Here is a 13,230-nt window from a genome sequence, read left to right as displayed (position 1 = left end):
TGCAGCCCTTAGAGACCCTCTCTGGTTACAATGCCCTTGGTACCACTGGTAGCTTTTACAAGGGGCTTATACGTGGGTCAGGGTTGTATCAGTTGTGGAAACAAAGATACCGTTTTGGGAAAGAACACAGGCATTGGGAACCTGGTTAGCAGGAACCCAGTGCACATTCAGTCAAAGTTTATTATAATCAGGCAAACAGTGTGTATTGGGGGGGGGGGGTACTGCAACAGAACCCCCATTTTCCTCCAATTCCATCTAGGATTTCTTCTGTTTTTGATTTTCTCATGTCATGAATGAAAGAATAGGGCAGTGAGGAGGCCTAGCATTGAGCCCACTACTCTTGTATCTCACACTTGAACTATCCAGATGAAACCACACTCATGTCATATTGTTCCATTTGTTCCATTAGTTCTGGGGCTACTGGAGCCTATGATGGATATCTTTGAGAACCTTTTTTCTTTCATCTATTGAAGAGGTATTTGGATAGGACATTTAACCTAGTGGAGTCTGATCCAAAGTTCTCAAGGAACGCCCTCCTGCTGATTCCTTGGTTCTGCACCGTGGGATTTTCTCTGATATTTATAAAATGTATAATATATCTATTTATGTATGTGTGAGATCTCAGATACAGCAGATCTTGGCACTACGAACAGCTGTCATGGGTCTCTCTTTATTTTGATCTTCATGATCAACAGTAACTCCATTTGTCTTCCTCCTCCAAGTTCTATTTCCACTCATCTTCTAGCTTGAATACCTATTGTGAAGAACAAGGCTTACAAGTAAGATATAATTGTATAAATATATGAACATATAGTAGTGGCAGTAGTGGGCTGCCCTCGGTTTGTACCTGTCTTTGTTTTGAAGGTACTTTGCTACTTTTTTAAACAGTAAGTAAATTTTTCTGCCTTGACTACAAGTTGTGATATTATTATAAAGATATTTGATAAAGTAACTATCAGTCACTGCTTGAATATTTGCTATGAATACGTAAGTGTTGCTCCAAGTCATTTTGTTTTATTTAGTTTTTCAAAGGATTGGCTTCCTCTGGAGCTTGGGCCTGTTTTGATGAGTTTAATCGTATTGAACTGGAGGTGTTGTCTGTGGTAGCTCAGCAGATCCTCTGCATCCAGCGGGCCATCCAGATGCACTTGGAAGTGTTCATCTTTGAAGGGACTGAACTGAAGCTAAATCCTAACTGCTTTGTAGCCATCACAATGAACCCCGGTTATGCAGGACGCTCTGAATTACCAGATAACCTCAAGGTAGGGTATGTTTTTATCATATCAGCTGGATTACCAATTATTAGTAAAAATGCTTTTCTAATGTATGTATGTAATAAATAGTTTGCACAAACCTGGCTCAAAAGCAAAGAGCACTGATAGCCCATAGATATGATTCTGTGAATGGATTTATTTTTTGTTTTTTGGAGGGTTCACACGAATGTTCTAAAAATGAGAATGCAGTGCATCATGAGCATGGGTCTATTAAGTAGTAATAATTATGCCTTTGTTTTTCTCTTCCTAAAGTGATTGTCCTATTTCCACAGACAAGAACTCGGTAAATAACCAAGTTTTTCAAACAACCATAAGTCTCAGAAGCTAACTGTGTTGATATTATCCACCTTAGTATGTATGGATGGCATGTTTTATGTGTAAAGAATGGGAATCTATTCCACCCATGAAGAAACATTTCTGTAAATAGGACAGTTGGGGTCAAATTAGTCCTGGCGAAAGCCGAAAGACCTATGTGGCTGAACATGACAGGTTGAAACATGTTTACCTATGGATGTAGGGATCACTAACTATTCCCGAGAAATCCAGTTATGGGAAAATGGCGTAAAATAAGTTGAGCTGGGCTTTGTGTGACATCTGTTCTCAGCAGGACATCCCTGCCTATACGGCTGCTTTAATTCTCACACCAGACATGCCAAGAACTAAGACTTTGATTGTAGCAACTGATACTAACCAGGTGATATCCGCTGTTAGATATCATTTTAATTTCCTCTTCGACTAGTTCGCTGTTCAAAAGAATGGAAACCGGAAGCAAGATTATGTTCAGTGAAGAGGAAATGATTTGTGGGGCAGTGTGTGTTCTAGTAGTTGAAATGCTGAGCCTTGATATTGTTTTATGTCTTTATTTTTGTTTAATGTCTATTTATTGAAAACAAAGCGAGAAATAAAACAGAGTCCAAGCAAATAGAAGGTACATGTTGCAGTAAGAACAGCGGTGAGATGGCATCATAGGCTAAGCTGTACATTGAAATAGCAATACAAAATCATCCCATCAAATGCAGAGGTCGGACTGTGAAGAAAAAAAAGAGAGAAAGAAAAAAAAAGGCAAACTCATCCCCACGAAATATGGTAGACTGGGACGATATAGAGCGTGGGACACTCCCAGGTCACAAACGGCGGGGCCGTAGGCCCAGGTCCATGGAAAAGCATATGGGAGGAACAAGAGTATAAAAGCCAGCCAGTGTGGAAGAATGGCGTAGCACCACAGCTGGGCATTCAATAGGGTCATAGTAGGCTTAGCCCGAGCAACGATGAAACCTTCACATCATGGAGAGGAAATACCTCGCACTGCAACGATACTAGACAGCCATTGCCATATTTAATATGAACGAGAACACACAACAAAAGAAAGAAAGAAAAAGAAAGAAATCGGAAGAGATGAAGACACAAAAAGAGAGGGGAAAAGCCATCAGATGGACTGTCTCTCCCTGGGGGGTGGGGTCGAAGCCGGATGCGCTGTGGGGAGCCAGGGCCCAGAGGGAGGGGGGGTTCCCGGGGTCAAAAAGACCTGCCTGCTAATTCAAGTGGGTCATTCCGGGGATTCTGATTTCCGACCCCGAGAGAAAGGCTCCAAGGGATCTTCAAACAGCTGTAGGGCGAGCAGCTTGGGGGGCACCAGGCGGGAGTGCTCACTCTTGGTGAGGTGGCGTATAAGTGGCTGCCAAATGCGCTCGAATCGAGTGTCCCTATGATTAAGACGTGCTGTGAGTAATTCTAAGGCTAGGACATCCCACAGCTGAAGAAACCACGCGGCAATGGGGGGAGGGTGGGGCCTTTTCCAACAGGAGGCAATGGACTGTCTCACCTCTCCCAGCAGATGAAGGATCAGATGCCATTTCGCGTTAGTCATGGCTTTCAGCGTGCCGGGTTTAATGCCCAAAATCGCTAATGACAGGGTAGAAGGAAACGGGAAACCCACCACTCCTTTAACGTGACTGAAGACCTCCTTCCAAAATAGCGTGAGACCAGGGCAGGACCACCAGATGTGCAGAAGGTCCCCTCTATCGCTCTGGCACCTCCAGCAAAGTGAAGGGGAATTCGGGAACATCTGATGGAGGCGAGTGGGGGTATAGTTCCATAGAGTCATCAGTTTATATGCTGATTCGCGCTGTGGTGTACTGCGGTACACCTTAGGAATATCCCTCCACAGGTGGGTCCCCCCCTCAGGGGGGATGTCGTCGACCAGGTCTGAGGCCCAACGCGTTTGATAGCCATGAGAGGCGTGGGTTGTTGAGAGTGCTGTAAGACAGAGTACGTTTTAGAAATCAGACCCCTTGACCTCTCAAACCTTCGTACCAAGGATTCAAAGGGGGTGAGTTGTTGAGTCGCCTCCTGGACATATGTCGGGGAGCTAAGCCAATGCCGCAACTGATATTATTGCATGCGCGCGCCTTCCGAGAGGTGAAAGGTTTGTTTGCATTGTTCAAACCTACGGAGGGCGGTGCCCTGAAAAAAGTCCTGGATATCTTGCCGTCCCTCTACTGACCAGGCAACAAAAGCCTGAGGTTGTAAGGCAGGGGGAAACATAGGGTTACGTGTTAGAGGTGTGTTGGGGGAAGGAAACATTGTTAGACCCCGGAGTACTGCCAGTCTATCCCAGATCTCCAAGACCGTTCTCATTGGAGTAGCTATGTAAGCGCTGCGGCGACGGGCTCCACGTAGAAGCCAGACTAGTGCCCATAAGGGTCTACAGGATACCGCCTGGTCCAAGTGGAACCAATGCTTCTCGCTTTCGGGAACTATCCATTCTGATATGGACCGAAGGTGGCAGGCCCAATAGTATTCCAACAGGTTGGGACAGACAAGACCCCCCCAGGATATGGGAAGCATAAGAATCTTATGAGAGAAGCGAGAGCGAGATTTCCCCCATATAAATTTGAGAAAATCTCGCTGCAGGGCCAGAATACCTGCTTGTGGTATGGGGTGGGAAAGATTTGAAAGAGATAAAGAATTTTAGGAAGAAGAGACCTTTTAATGGTGTTGATTCACCCTAACCATGCCAGGGGGAGGCCTTCCCATCTACGCATTTCCTCTTGTATGGACTTCCTATATCTGGGCCAATTAGACAAAGTCCAGGACGTAAATTTAGGAGTCAGATCCAGGCCCATGTAGCAAATCAACACATCGGTCCACTGCACTAGAATCACGTCCCGCAGTCCCTGGACATCCAGGGCCGAAAGTGTAAGACTGAGGGCGTGGGATTTTGCAAGATTGATCCGATAACTGGAGCATCACCACCGCAGGAAGGGAGGTCGATGAGGAGGACAGGGATAGGAGAAGATCATCAGCGAAGAGAGAGGCGTTATGCTCATAGCCACCCATGGGGATACCCCGTATATCCTGATTGCGACGTATAGCAATGGCCAGGGGCTTCACCACATGGGCAAATAGTAAGCGGGAGAGCGGGCACCGCGATGGATAGGAATAGGGGCCGTGAGAAGACCATTAAAATGAATACGAGTGGTGGGCTTCGCTTATGGGGCCATCACTTTAGAGATTATCCCAGGTCCCAGACCAACTTTCTGGTCGACCACCCTAAGAAAGCCCCAGTCCACGCGATTTTCGGCATCGAGAGACACCAGACAGGCAGGGATATCTCTGAATCGTGCTTTCTCCTCTAGATGGGCTATCCAGCGGATATTGTCCACACCCTGACGGTGACGAATAAACCCCACTTGATCGGGGTCAATGAGACCCGGAAGATGAGGTTCCAAATGATTCGCCAGAATTTTTGTGAATATCTTGGCGTCAGTGTTTAACAAGGCAATAGGGCGAAAGGAAGAGGGCAGGGTCAGATCCTTTCCGGGCTTAGGGATAAGCACTATTTCCGCCTCTTTTATCATGGGGGAGAGACCCGAGTGATCAGTGAAGCTATTAAAGAGATGAAGCATATGGTCCCGAAGTTGCGGGTAGAAGACCCAATGGAAAGTAACCGGCAGACCGTCAGGGCTCAGGGGTTTGCCTATCAGAAGGTGTTTCAGCGCTTTAGCTAGTTCCTCATGGGAAATAGGATCATCAAGTAATTTCGGGAAATAGGGATCGATAGGGTCCCAGGGGCAAGAGTCGAGAAAAGCCTTGACAGAGTCCGGGGGACAAGGAGCATGCGCGTAGAGATCCCTTTAAAAGGTCTCCAATGCAAAACTCTTTTCTGCCTCCGAGATGGCCCAAGAACCATCCGGTCGCTTGAGCTTAACAATGTGAGCTCGGGTAGTCTGAGCCCGAAGGCGTCGTGCAAGACACACCCCAACTTTATCACCTCCCATGTAGAATTTTTGTTTGAGATTGACTAAAAGCCGCTCTGCCTTGTTGGTATGCTGTAAGCGCAGTTGGCCGCGAAGGTCAGCGAGGAGCCGCTTGTTGCAAAGGGTGGGATGCACGTGGTCCCTACGTTCTAAGGCTTTAATATCCCTAGAAAGGGTGGACTCAACCAGACACGTCTCCCTAGACCGGGCGATGGATATTGATGTGATGACCCGAGTAGTGGCTTTGAAGGCGTCCCAGCGGACATCTTCAGGGGTATCAGAAAGGGAATTGGAGAGAAAGAAGGCCTCAATCTCCTTGCAAATGTCTGCCACATCCACAGGGTCTTGGAGGGCCTAGGAGGGCAGTCTTCACCGAGGAAGGGGTTCTCTACGAGCATCAGGGGGTTGGAGTGTGAGCAAGACATGTGCGTGGTCCGAGATAGTTATATCGGAGATCTCCGCGCTGCACAGCATGTGGACCAAGGGAAGTGAAAGAAAGAAATAGTCAATACGCGAATACGAGCAGTGCACGTGAGAAAAGAAGGAGTAATCCCGAGAGTCCGGGTGTAAGTGTCTCCAGGCGTCGACTAGACCGAAGTCGGCAATGGCATTCCGCAGTGTCGCTGACCGCCCCGGCAGTATGATGCGCTTGTGCAGTGCGGTCTCACTCAAGGTTCCAAACCAAACTAAAATCGCCCCAAAGGACAATAGGGGTATTAAGTGAGTGGAGGAGGGCCCCCAAGTGCAGGCGTAGAAATGCGTCTTGCTTCTGATTAGGTGCATTATGTTAATGAAAGTGCAAGAACCCCACCCCCAGACCATGTGAACCTTGAGAATCCTCCCCCCATTGTCAGCCGTACACTTGGGGGTCGCTGCTTGCCAGCCTGACTTAAAAAAAATGTCTACCTCGCTAGTCTTGGAAGGAGAGCACGCCCAATATTGAACGGGGTATATGGGGTGGGACATAAGGCGGGTGTCAGTGGAAAGCAGGTGGGACTCCTGAAGGAAAACCACGTCAGGATCCCGCTGGAGCAAATAGCGCCATATCTGGTGATGCTTGTTAGGGGAGTTCAGCCCTTTCACATTAAGAGAGAGGAATTTAACAGGATTCGTCATAATACAAAAAGGGGAGTATGTCGCACCCCTTCCACCCAGCAGGATCCTGAGCCCCCCCCCCCCGGTTCCCCCCAATCACTACCCACCACAGCGAAAGAGCGAGAAGGACAGCCCAACTTCCCAAACCGACAAGACATACCCTAGCAGGTCTCAGAAAGGTAACCCCCAAAAAGTGAGAGAGGTCGGCCCCCTGGAGCCGCGCATCAAAGGGAAAAATATGCATACAGTCAAAAGGGAAAAAACAAAAACTGAAAGAAAGACAAAAGCAAAAGACCAACTGGGCTCACAAATCCGAGAGAGACCCCACAGCACACCTCCAAAGGATCACAGCCCCTAACAGAGGCACATCCAAGAGAAGACGGTACACAGAGAAGAAAGAAGAGAAAGGGAAAGAGATTAGAGAGAAAATATAACCAAATGGCCAACTTGGCCAGGCAAATTCAGAGTCTAACTGGGACAGCCCGGGATCACTCAGGTGGGCCATTCCGGAGAAGTCACTCTCCTGTGGGACTCCGATGTGGGGGGTGGCAGACACACAGAAAGTCAAAGGTCTCTGCCGCCTGCATCCCGAGGTGTAGTGGAATAAGCAAAGTTCAACCAGGCCAACGAGCCTAAGCTGTGAGAAACGCTAAGCATAGGTTGCAGGTGAAACCATGCTGCAGAGTCATTCAACTGGAGGCGGCTAGTTCGTAGGAGGTGGAGAGCCACTCAAAGAGCGGATGTGGCTAATGATGTACTGTTTAGCTTGTGATGATTCGAGCCCCTGCAATCGGCGTCTAGAGCTGGGAGGAGGAACAGTGGACCATTCTGGGCGAAGAGCGCCAGTCCGTCGCGCTTGAGAAGGTGGGAGGTCATCGTCATCTGAGTCCACAGGAAGATGAAGGAGCCACTGTGCCTCCCGCAGGTACTGAATAACTCGTCTTTTGCCCTCCCAGGTGAACATCAGGGCGAAGGGATGGCCCCACTGGTATTTAACATCAAGGTCTCTCAATTTGTCCGTTACTGGTTTGAATTCCTTCCTCCATCGGAGTGTGGAGAGTGCCAGGTCTTGAAAGATTTGTATTGACAGGCCATTATAGGAGACTGACTTGATCCCTTGCACCTTTCTCAGGATGGCCTCTTTGTCTGCAAAAAAATTGACTCTAGAGATTTTCAAAGTTTTCTGTCCTGGTATCCATCGTGCGTTCGAGACCATCAACTCTGTCGCCTATCTCTGTAACCTCTCTGAGGATGTCTTGGAGCGAAGCCTTAAAATCCTGTTGGAGGGAGCTAATCTCATCCTTAATTTCTTGTAGAAAGGATGACATGAATGCCTGAGTGATTGGTACGTCTGAGGCGGGTGTCCCAGAGGGCGCCAAGGAAGTGTTAGAGTCCTCCTGCGTTTGCGAGTTCGTCTTGGACCAGAGAGAAGAGACTGGATTCTTGTGGGGGGCCGCGGAGTCAGTGTCCTTATTAGCCCTGAGCTTGGGAGGCATAACAGCAGTGTCCGAGAGGACCAAGGACCCAGCAGCAAAGAAAAGAAGCAGGGGGTGGACCCTGGGGAGGGCGGCAGTAATGTGACAAAAGGCAGGAGACCAGCACCGTACACTATAGACGCTCTGTGTAGAATGGAGAGCGGACACCGGGAGACCATACAGCTCATCAGACCAGAGATAGGGCGGGGGTCACAAAAGGCCACACGCCCCCAGGTGAGAGGCAGCTTCCCAGTCGGGGTGGAAGATGGTTGCTGCACCCCCCGGGAAGCGGGGTCCTCCCACGGGCATTTGCTGTGTTCAGTGTACACCAGGGAGGCCCCTAGCCAGGAGCCAAGCACAGTTAAGCAGAGGAGGCGACACAATGGGGCTGAGGGAGTCTCTAGACCTTCTCTGGGGCCCCCGTCGATAGAGCGTTAGTGTCCCACTCACCGCGGTCCCTCCGGAGGATCAAGCGCACCGAGGTCACCTCTGGGCGTTCGCTCAGGCGGTGCAGTGTGGAGGGTCAAGCAAAGGCAGACTGGACAATACGGGGCGGGCACTCTCAGCGAGAGCTCCCTCTCAGAGTGTCTCCCGCAGCCGCGGTCCAAGGTCACGGGCAGTGTTGCTGGACCGGGAGCACCATAGGCCGCAATCTGAACAGGGGAGGCCAGGCTCAGAGCCGGGAGACCGGATCCAACTGCGCCCACCCAGCTTCCGGCAGGTGTGCCCGCCTCGCCCCACAGGTCCCTCCCAGTACCTGTCCTCCGGGAGTGATGGATCGCCGGGTAGTTGTCCCTCAGGCGGTCCTCGGGCCGGGCAGCCAGGACGGCGGGGAAGTAGACAATCGCCCCGACGGGTACTGGAGGCCGAAATATCCTCAAACAGCATTCCGGGGCACAGAATGGCCCAATGTCGACAGCAGTTCCCGAGGCTCCCCCTTGTAGGTCGGTCCCTCTCAGCTCACAGAGGCAGGGCCAAAAATCGTCCATCCGGCCTCTGCCGCAGCCACCACCCAAGATGGCGTCCAGAGGAAGCTGCACCACAGCCAATCGGAAAGCTCGATCCTGCAGGACCCTCAAGGCTGCCTTCTGCTGGAAAAGCTACCACCATTGCATCACCACGGTAAGCCGAGCACTCCGCCCTGGTGGACAGGAATATGAGCAGTTGCAGGATACAGCGGAGCGGAGACTCAGCGAGGCGAGTCTCACTCCATTCGTGCCAAAGCCACACCCCATGATATTATTTTTGGAACGTGATTGATAACTGATTACTCGATTATAAATGTAATACCCGAATCAATAAGAACTCAAAAAAGGTCTATATTGCAAATTACTGATTATTTACTTTATTGCTTTTTTGTGTGAGAAAATGAATATTTCAGATGTCTTCTGCGATTCTCTGTAAGAACTAAAAGTGGTCTACTTACTTTTTTAGTGCAAAAATGTTACAATTACTGGTTTAAATTATTTTTTTATAATAAATAATTTTTACTGTATTGCAAGCCCACTTTTTGCAGTATGAGCTTGGTTACTATAGTCCAACAACAATGTAATGAAGATCAAATTTTAGGGGGTAGAGCACAAATTACATTTCGATGATACTTTTTGTCCTAGATCTGCTTTTTAAAGAAAAAACATATTAAACCTGGCTGCTCCTTGTAAATTGTGTTGCAGGTTCTGTTCCGCACCGTGGCCATGATGGTTCCTAATTATGCTTTGATAGCGGAGATATCTCTGTACTCCTATGGATTTTTTCGTGCCAAACCCTTGTCAGTGAAGATAGTAATGACCTACAGGCTTTGCTCAGAACAACTTTCATCTCAGTTTCACTATGACTATGGTATGCGCGCAGTGAAAGCTGTGTTAATAGCTGCTGGGAACCTGAAGCTGAAATTTCCAGATGAGAATGAAGATATACTTGTGAGTATTTTTCAAATTCTACGGAGTATTTTGAACTGTTGTGAGAGAAAGGAAATGCTGTTCAGGAAATCACCGTGCCTATAAAATGACGTTGTATAGCTTTCACTTACTGTCAGAGACAATATTGAAAAAAGTATTGGTTTTGCTCTTTGTTTCAAGGAAAGTGGAACTTTCTAATCCTCTTTTTAAATACTTTTCTAGAGTGCCTGGAGCCTTAGGCCAGGGCGAAATTGTGAAATCTTGTTTTGGGAGATTGCACAAACATTATACAAGAATGCATGAATTGTTTCAAACTTCACTTTGTGCTATCTCGCATCAAAATTGAACATGAGGGCATTGCTCACCTTCAAAGGTCACATCATATATGGACAATGGGACGGTTTGAGGAGAAAACTCCTAATTTACACTCGAAACAGGATTCAACATCCGGCAGTATTTGCCAAAGTGCTTAGCGCACATGTACTATTCACTGATATACAAATTATGCCCTCAGAATTTCATGCTGTTTGTCAACAAGACTGATCCCGGGATTTGCGTGCTGTAAACTTGTGGACAAATCAAACACAAGGAGATTCATTTGTTTGCCCTAAGTTGGCAGGGTCCCTTGCTCACTTTGCCATTGTATTCAAGCTAGCCTGGCTTGATTCCGGTCCAGGGAAGACCTGGCTTGGCAATTCGGGCTGGACTGTTCCCATGAGGCACAGGGTCAAGACTGATTTGCATATGGCCATGTCTGAACTGGGGTGGCGAAGTGAGCTAAAGAATGATGATGGATTCAACCCAGATCTGTGACTGGGGGTGAGTGTCTAAAAGGTTTCAGCACTCCGTCCATCATCTCCTTGTGTTTGCTCCGATAGATATGTTGTGCATTGAGCTAGGATCTTACTTCTGCACAAGGTAATTTGTTTAATGTCTGATCTCATTCCTGCCACATCTTGTTGCATAATGCATAATGTCCATGCTGTTCTTCGTTGTCTGGGCTAGGTGGAGTACATCAGTTAACTTTTTAAGGGTTGTGTCCATCATTTGTTTTAGTTGTGTTTTACTTTTAATATGAGACTCAGGCAGTGGGGGTTCAGGTTTTGTACTTTTTGTGCTCAGGTTTGGCGTCTTTTTCTGCCATTTTGCAGCTGTGGGCCAAAGTTCTCGAGATGCAGGTAGTGGTTAAGAATAAAAGTCCATAAGTGTGGATCAAGATTAAAAATAAAGAGTTGCAGTCAGCTGTGCCACAGAAGTGAACATCCAATTGCCTGTAGGTAATTGTTAAAAAAAACATAGGGAAGGGTGAATCCCAAAACATCAACCAAGAATTAGCAATTAGCTAAGGAGCACTGAGCAGGAGGAACTTGAGAAGACCCAGATCAGAGGCACAGCAGTAAGTACTGTTATGAGAAGTTATATCACCCTAACAAGTAGTAGCAATTCTCCAGCCGCTGGTCTACAAACGCGTGGCAATGTTCTGTGTGTTATTAGTGGCGTATCAGAGGCCAGTAGCGTGATGAATTATGAGATTGAAATGGGCTCTGTGACAGTGAGTAAATGCACTGTATTTCAGAGATGGCGCCGGAATAAAATAACACCCATCTATAAATCAGGCCCCAGTATTGGCTTAGGAAGAGATCTGAGAATAATTCACTTCTGTAGCCCATTTGTATGAGGAGGCTGGCTGGGCTGCATCACGGATTTTCACACGGAGGAATAAAAGGAAATGCGTCACAATCTTAGTTGAGTGAGCCTGCAGGCCTTGCCGAGGAAAACTTGGGGCCATAAATCTCACACATCTCATTGTCCCGCCTCGTCAGTGCAGGGAATATGGGGAAAGGGTGGCAACATATGTCGAAACAAAGCTGCAACATAATTAATTACACGATGCGCTGCCACCGATCGTGACTCACGGCCTTGCTGTGTACTCGATCATGGAGTGCGGGTAGCAAGTGCGCTGAGTTCTCGAAGTGGAATTGGAGCTGGAAATCCTCTCACTTGACTCCCTGGCCGCTCCGGTGCATATCACCGTGTAGGCCCTTGTTCTTTTCCCCAATAGGAGTGGAGAAAAGCAATGAACGCTGGCACTGAGCAGACTGAGTCGCGCAATAATTACACTCCACGCTGATACTTGAAGCGTAAAAGGCCATTTTATTAGGACAAGGTTGTTAACAAACTGCATTAACCAAAACATTAAATAATTATAACATTTCCCATCAGCAACCCCTTCATGTACTCCATCCATCCTCAAACCTCACACCTGTTTCTCTCATCCCGTTTCACTCTGCGACCTTCTCCATCTCTACATTCTCGTCCTCACTTATCTTTCAACCTCCTCGCTTGGATCCCCTGCCGTCGCTCTCTTGCATCCTGCACCCCCATCTTTCACCTGTCCCTCCCCCGATGGTGGATGTGCCCGTCTGTGTCTCCCCACCCCTCTAAGGTACTGCTAACCCTAAAACCTACAACCTGTCCTAAACTGGCACGTTCGACCGACCCATAACCCTTGCCCCCAAACTTGCAGGGTGGGTGGGTGGACTACATTTTTCTAACCTTTTCCTGTAGTGCCAGGTGCAAGAAGAGGAAGAGCCCTCCTCCCCTGCACCCTTATATCCCACCCTAATCCCTCCCATTGTCCAACCCCTTGACCCCCAACTCCCTCCCCCACAGCTTGTCCTTCCACCTGTGCGAAGCACCCCGGGGGAAGACTGGTCTGCGACCCTACTTCAGCGACCCTACTTCCCCCGGGGGCCGGCGTTCTCACTCAAGCGTCGTTTCCCTTTGTGTCAGGTCACCCCCCACCACAGGAAGATTTTTTTAATCACCTTCAGAAGGTTGTGATGTAGCTTTGGGAACTCATTTTCAAGTCAATAGCATTGCACAATATGTTTTTTAAACTGCATTTTATTAATGTTATTTACTTATTTATTAATAGTTTATTTTTTTTCCCCACTGCTTTCAGCTTCTTCGATCAATTAAAGATGTGAATGAACCCAAGTTTTTGTCGCATGACATACCCCTCTTTAATGGCATAACTAGCGATTTATTCCCAGGCAGCATTCTGCCTGAAGCGGACTACAAGGTGAGTCATTTCGTTTATTTTTGTCTTAGTGCTATTGATTAGGCATTATCATTGATTTACAAATTTCGAACATATTTTGACATTATTTGGAAATTTAATGTATATATGCTGCACACGTTCACCGCAATTAGTGTATTACCATCC

At 47.8% G+C, this 13,230-nt stretch overlaps 1 protein-coding gene across 1 annotated transcript in view; it reads left to right on the top strand.

Annotated features, from left to right (window-relative positions):
* The window catches only part of DNAH12 (dynein axonemal heavy chain 12), a 1,449,067-nt gene that overhangs the window by 465,332 nt on the left and 970,505 nt on the right, over positions 1-13,230 (top strand). Inside the window, exons 27-29 of the mRNA XM_085624669.1 lie at positions 1,023-1,262; positions 9,777-10,022; positions 12,967-13,086. Of these exons, the coding sequence (XP_085480795.1) occupies positions 1,023-1,262; positions 9,777-10,022; positions 12,967-13,086 (606 nt within the window). The remainder of the gene's footprint in view (positions 1-1,022; positions 1,263-9,776; positions 10,023-12,966; positions 13,087-13,230) is intronic.

The sequence above is a fragment of the Triturus cristatus genome, chromosome 9 (assembly GCF_964204655.1).
Source record: "Triturus cristatus chromosome 9, aTriCri1.1, whole genome shotgun sequence".
Classification (NCBI taxonomy): domain Eukaryota; kingdom Metazoa; phylum Chordata; class Amphibia; order Caudata; family Salamandridae; genus Triturus; species Triturus cristatus.
This window is presented reverse-complemented; position numbering and strand designations above follow the sequence as displayed.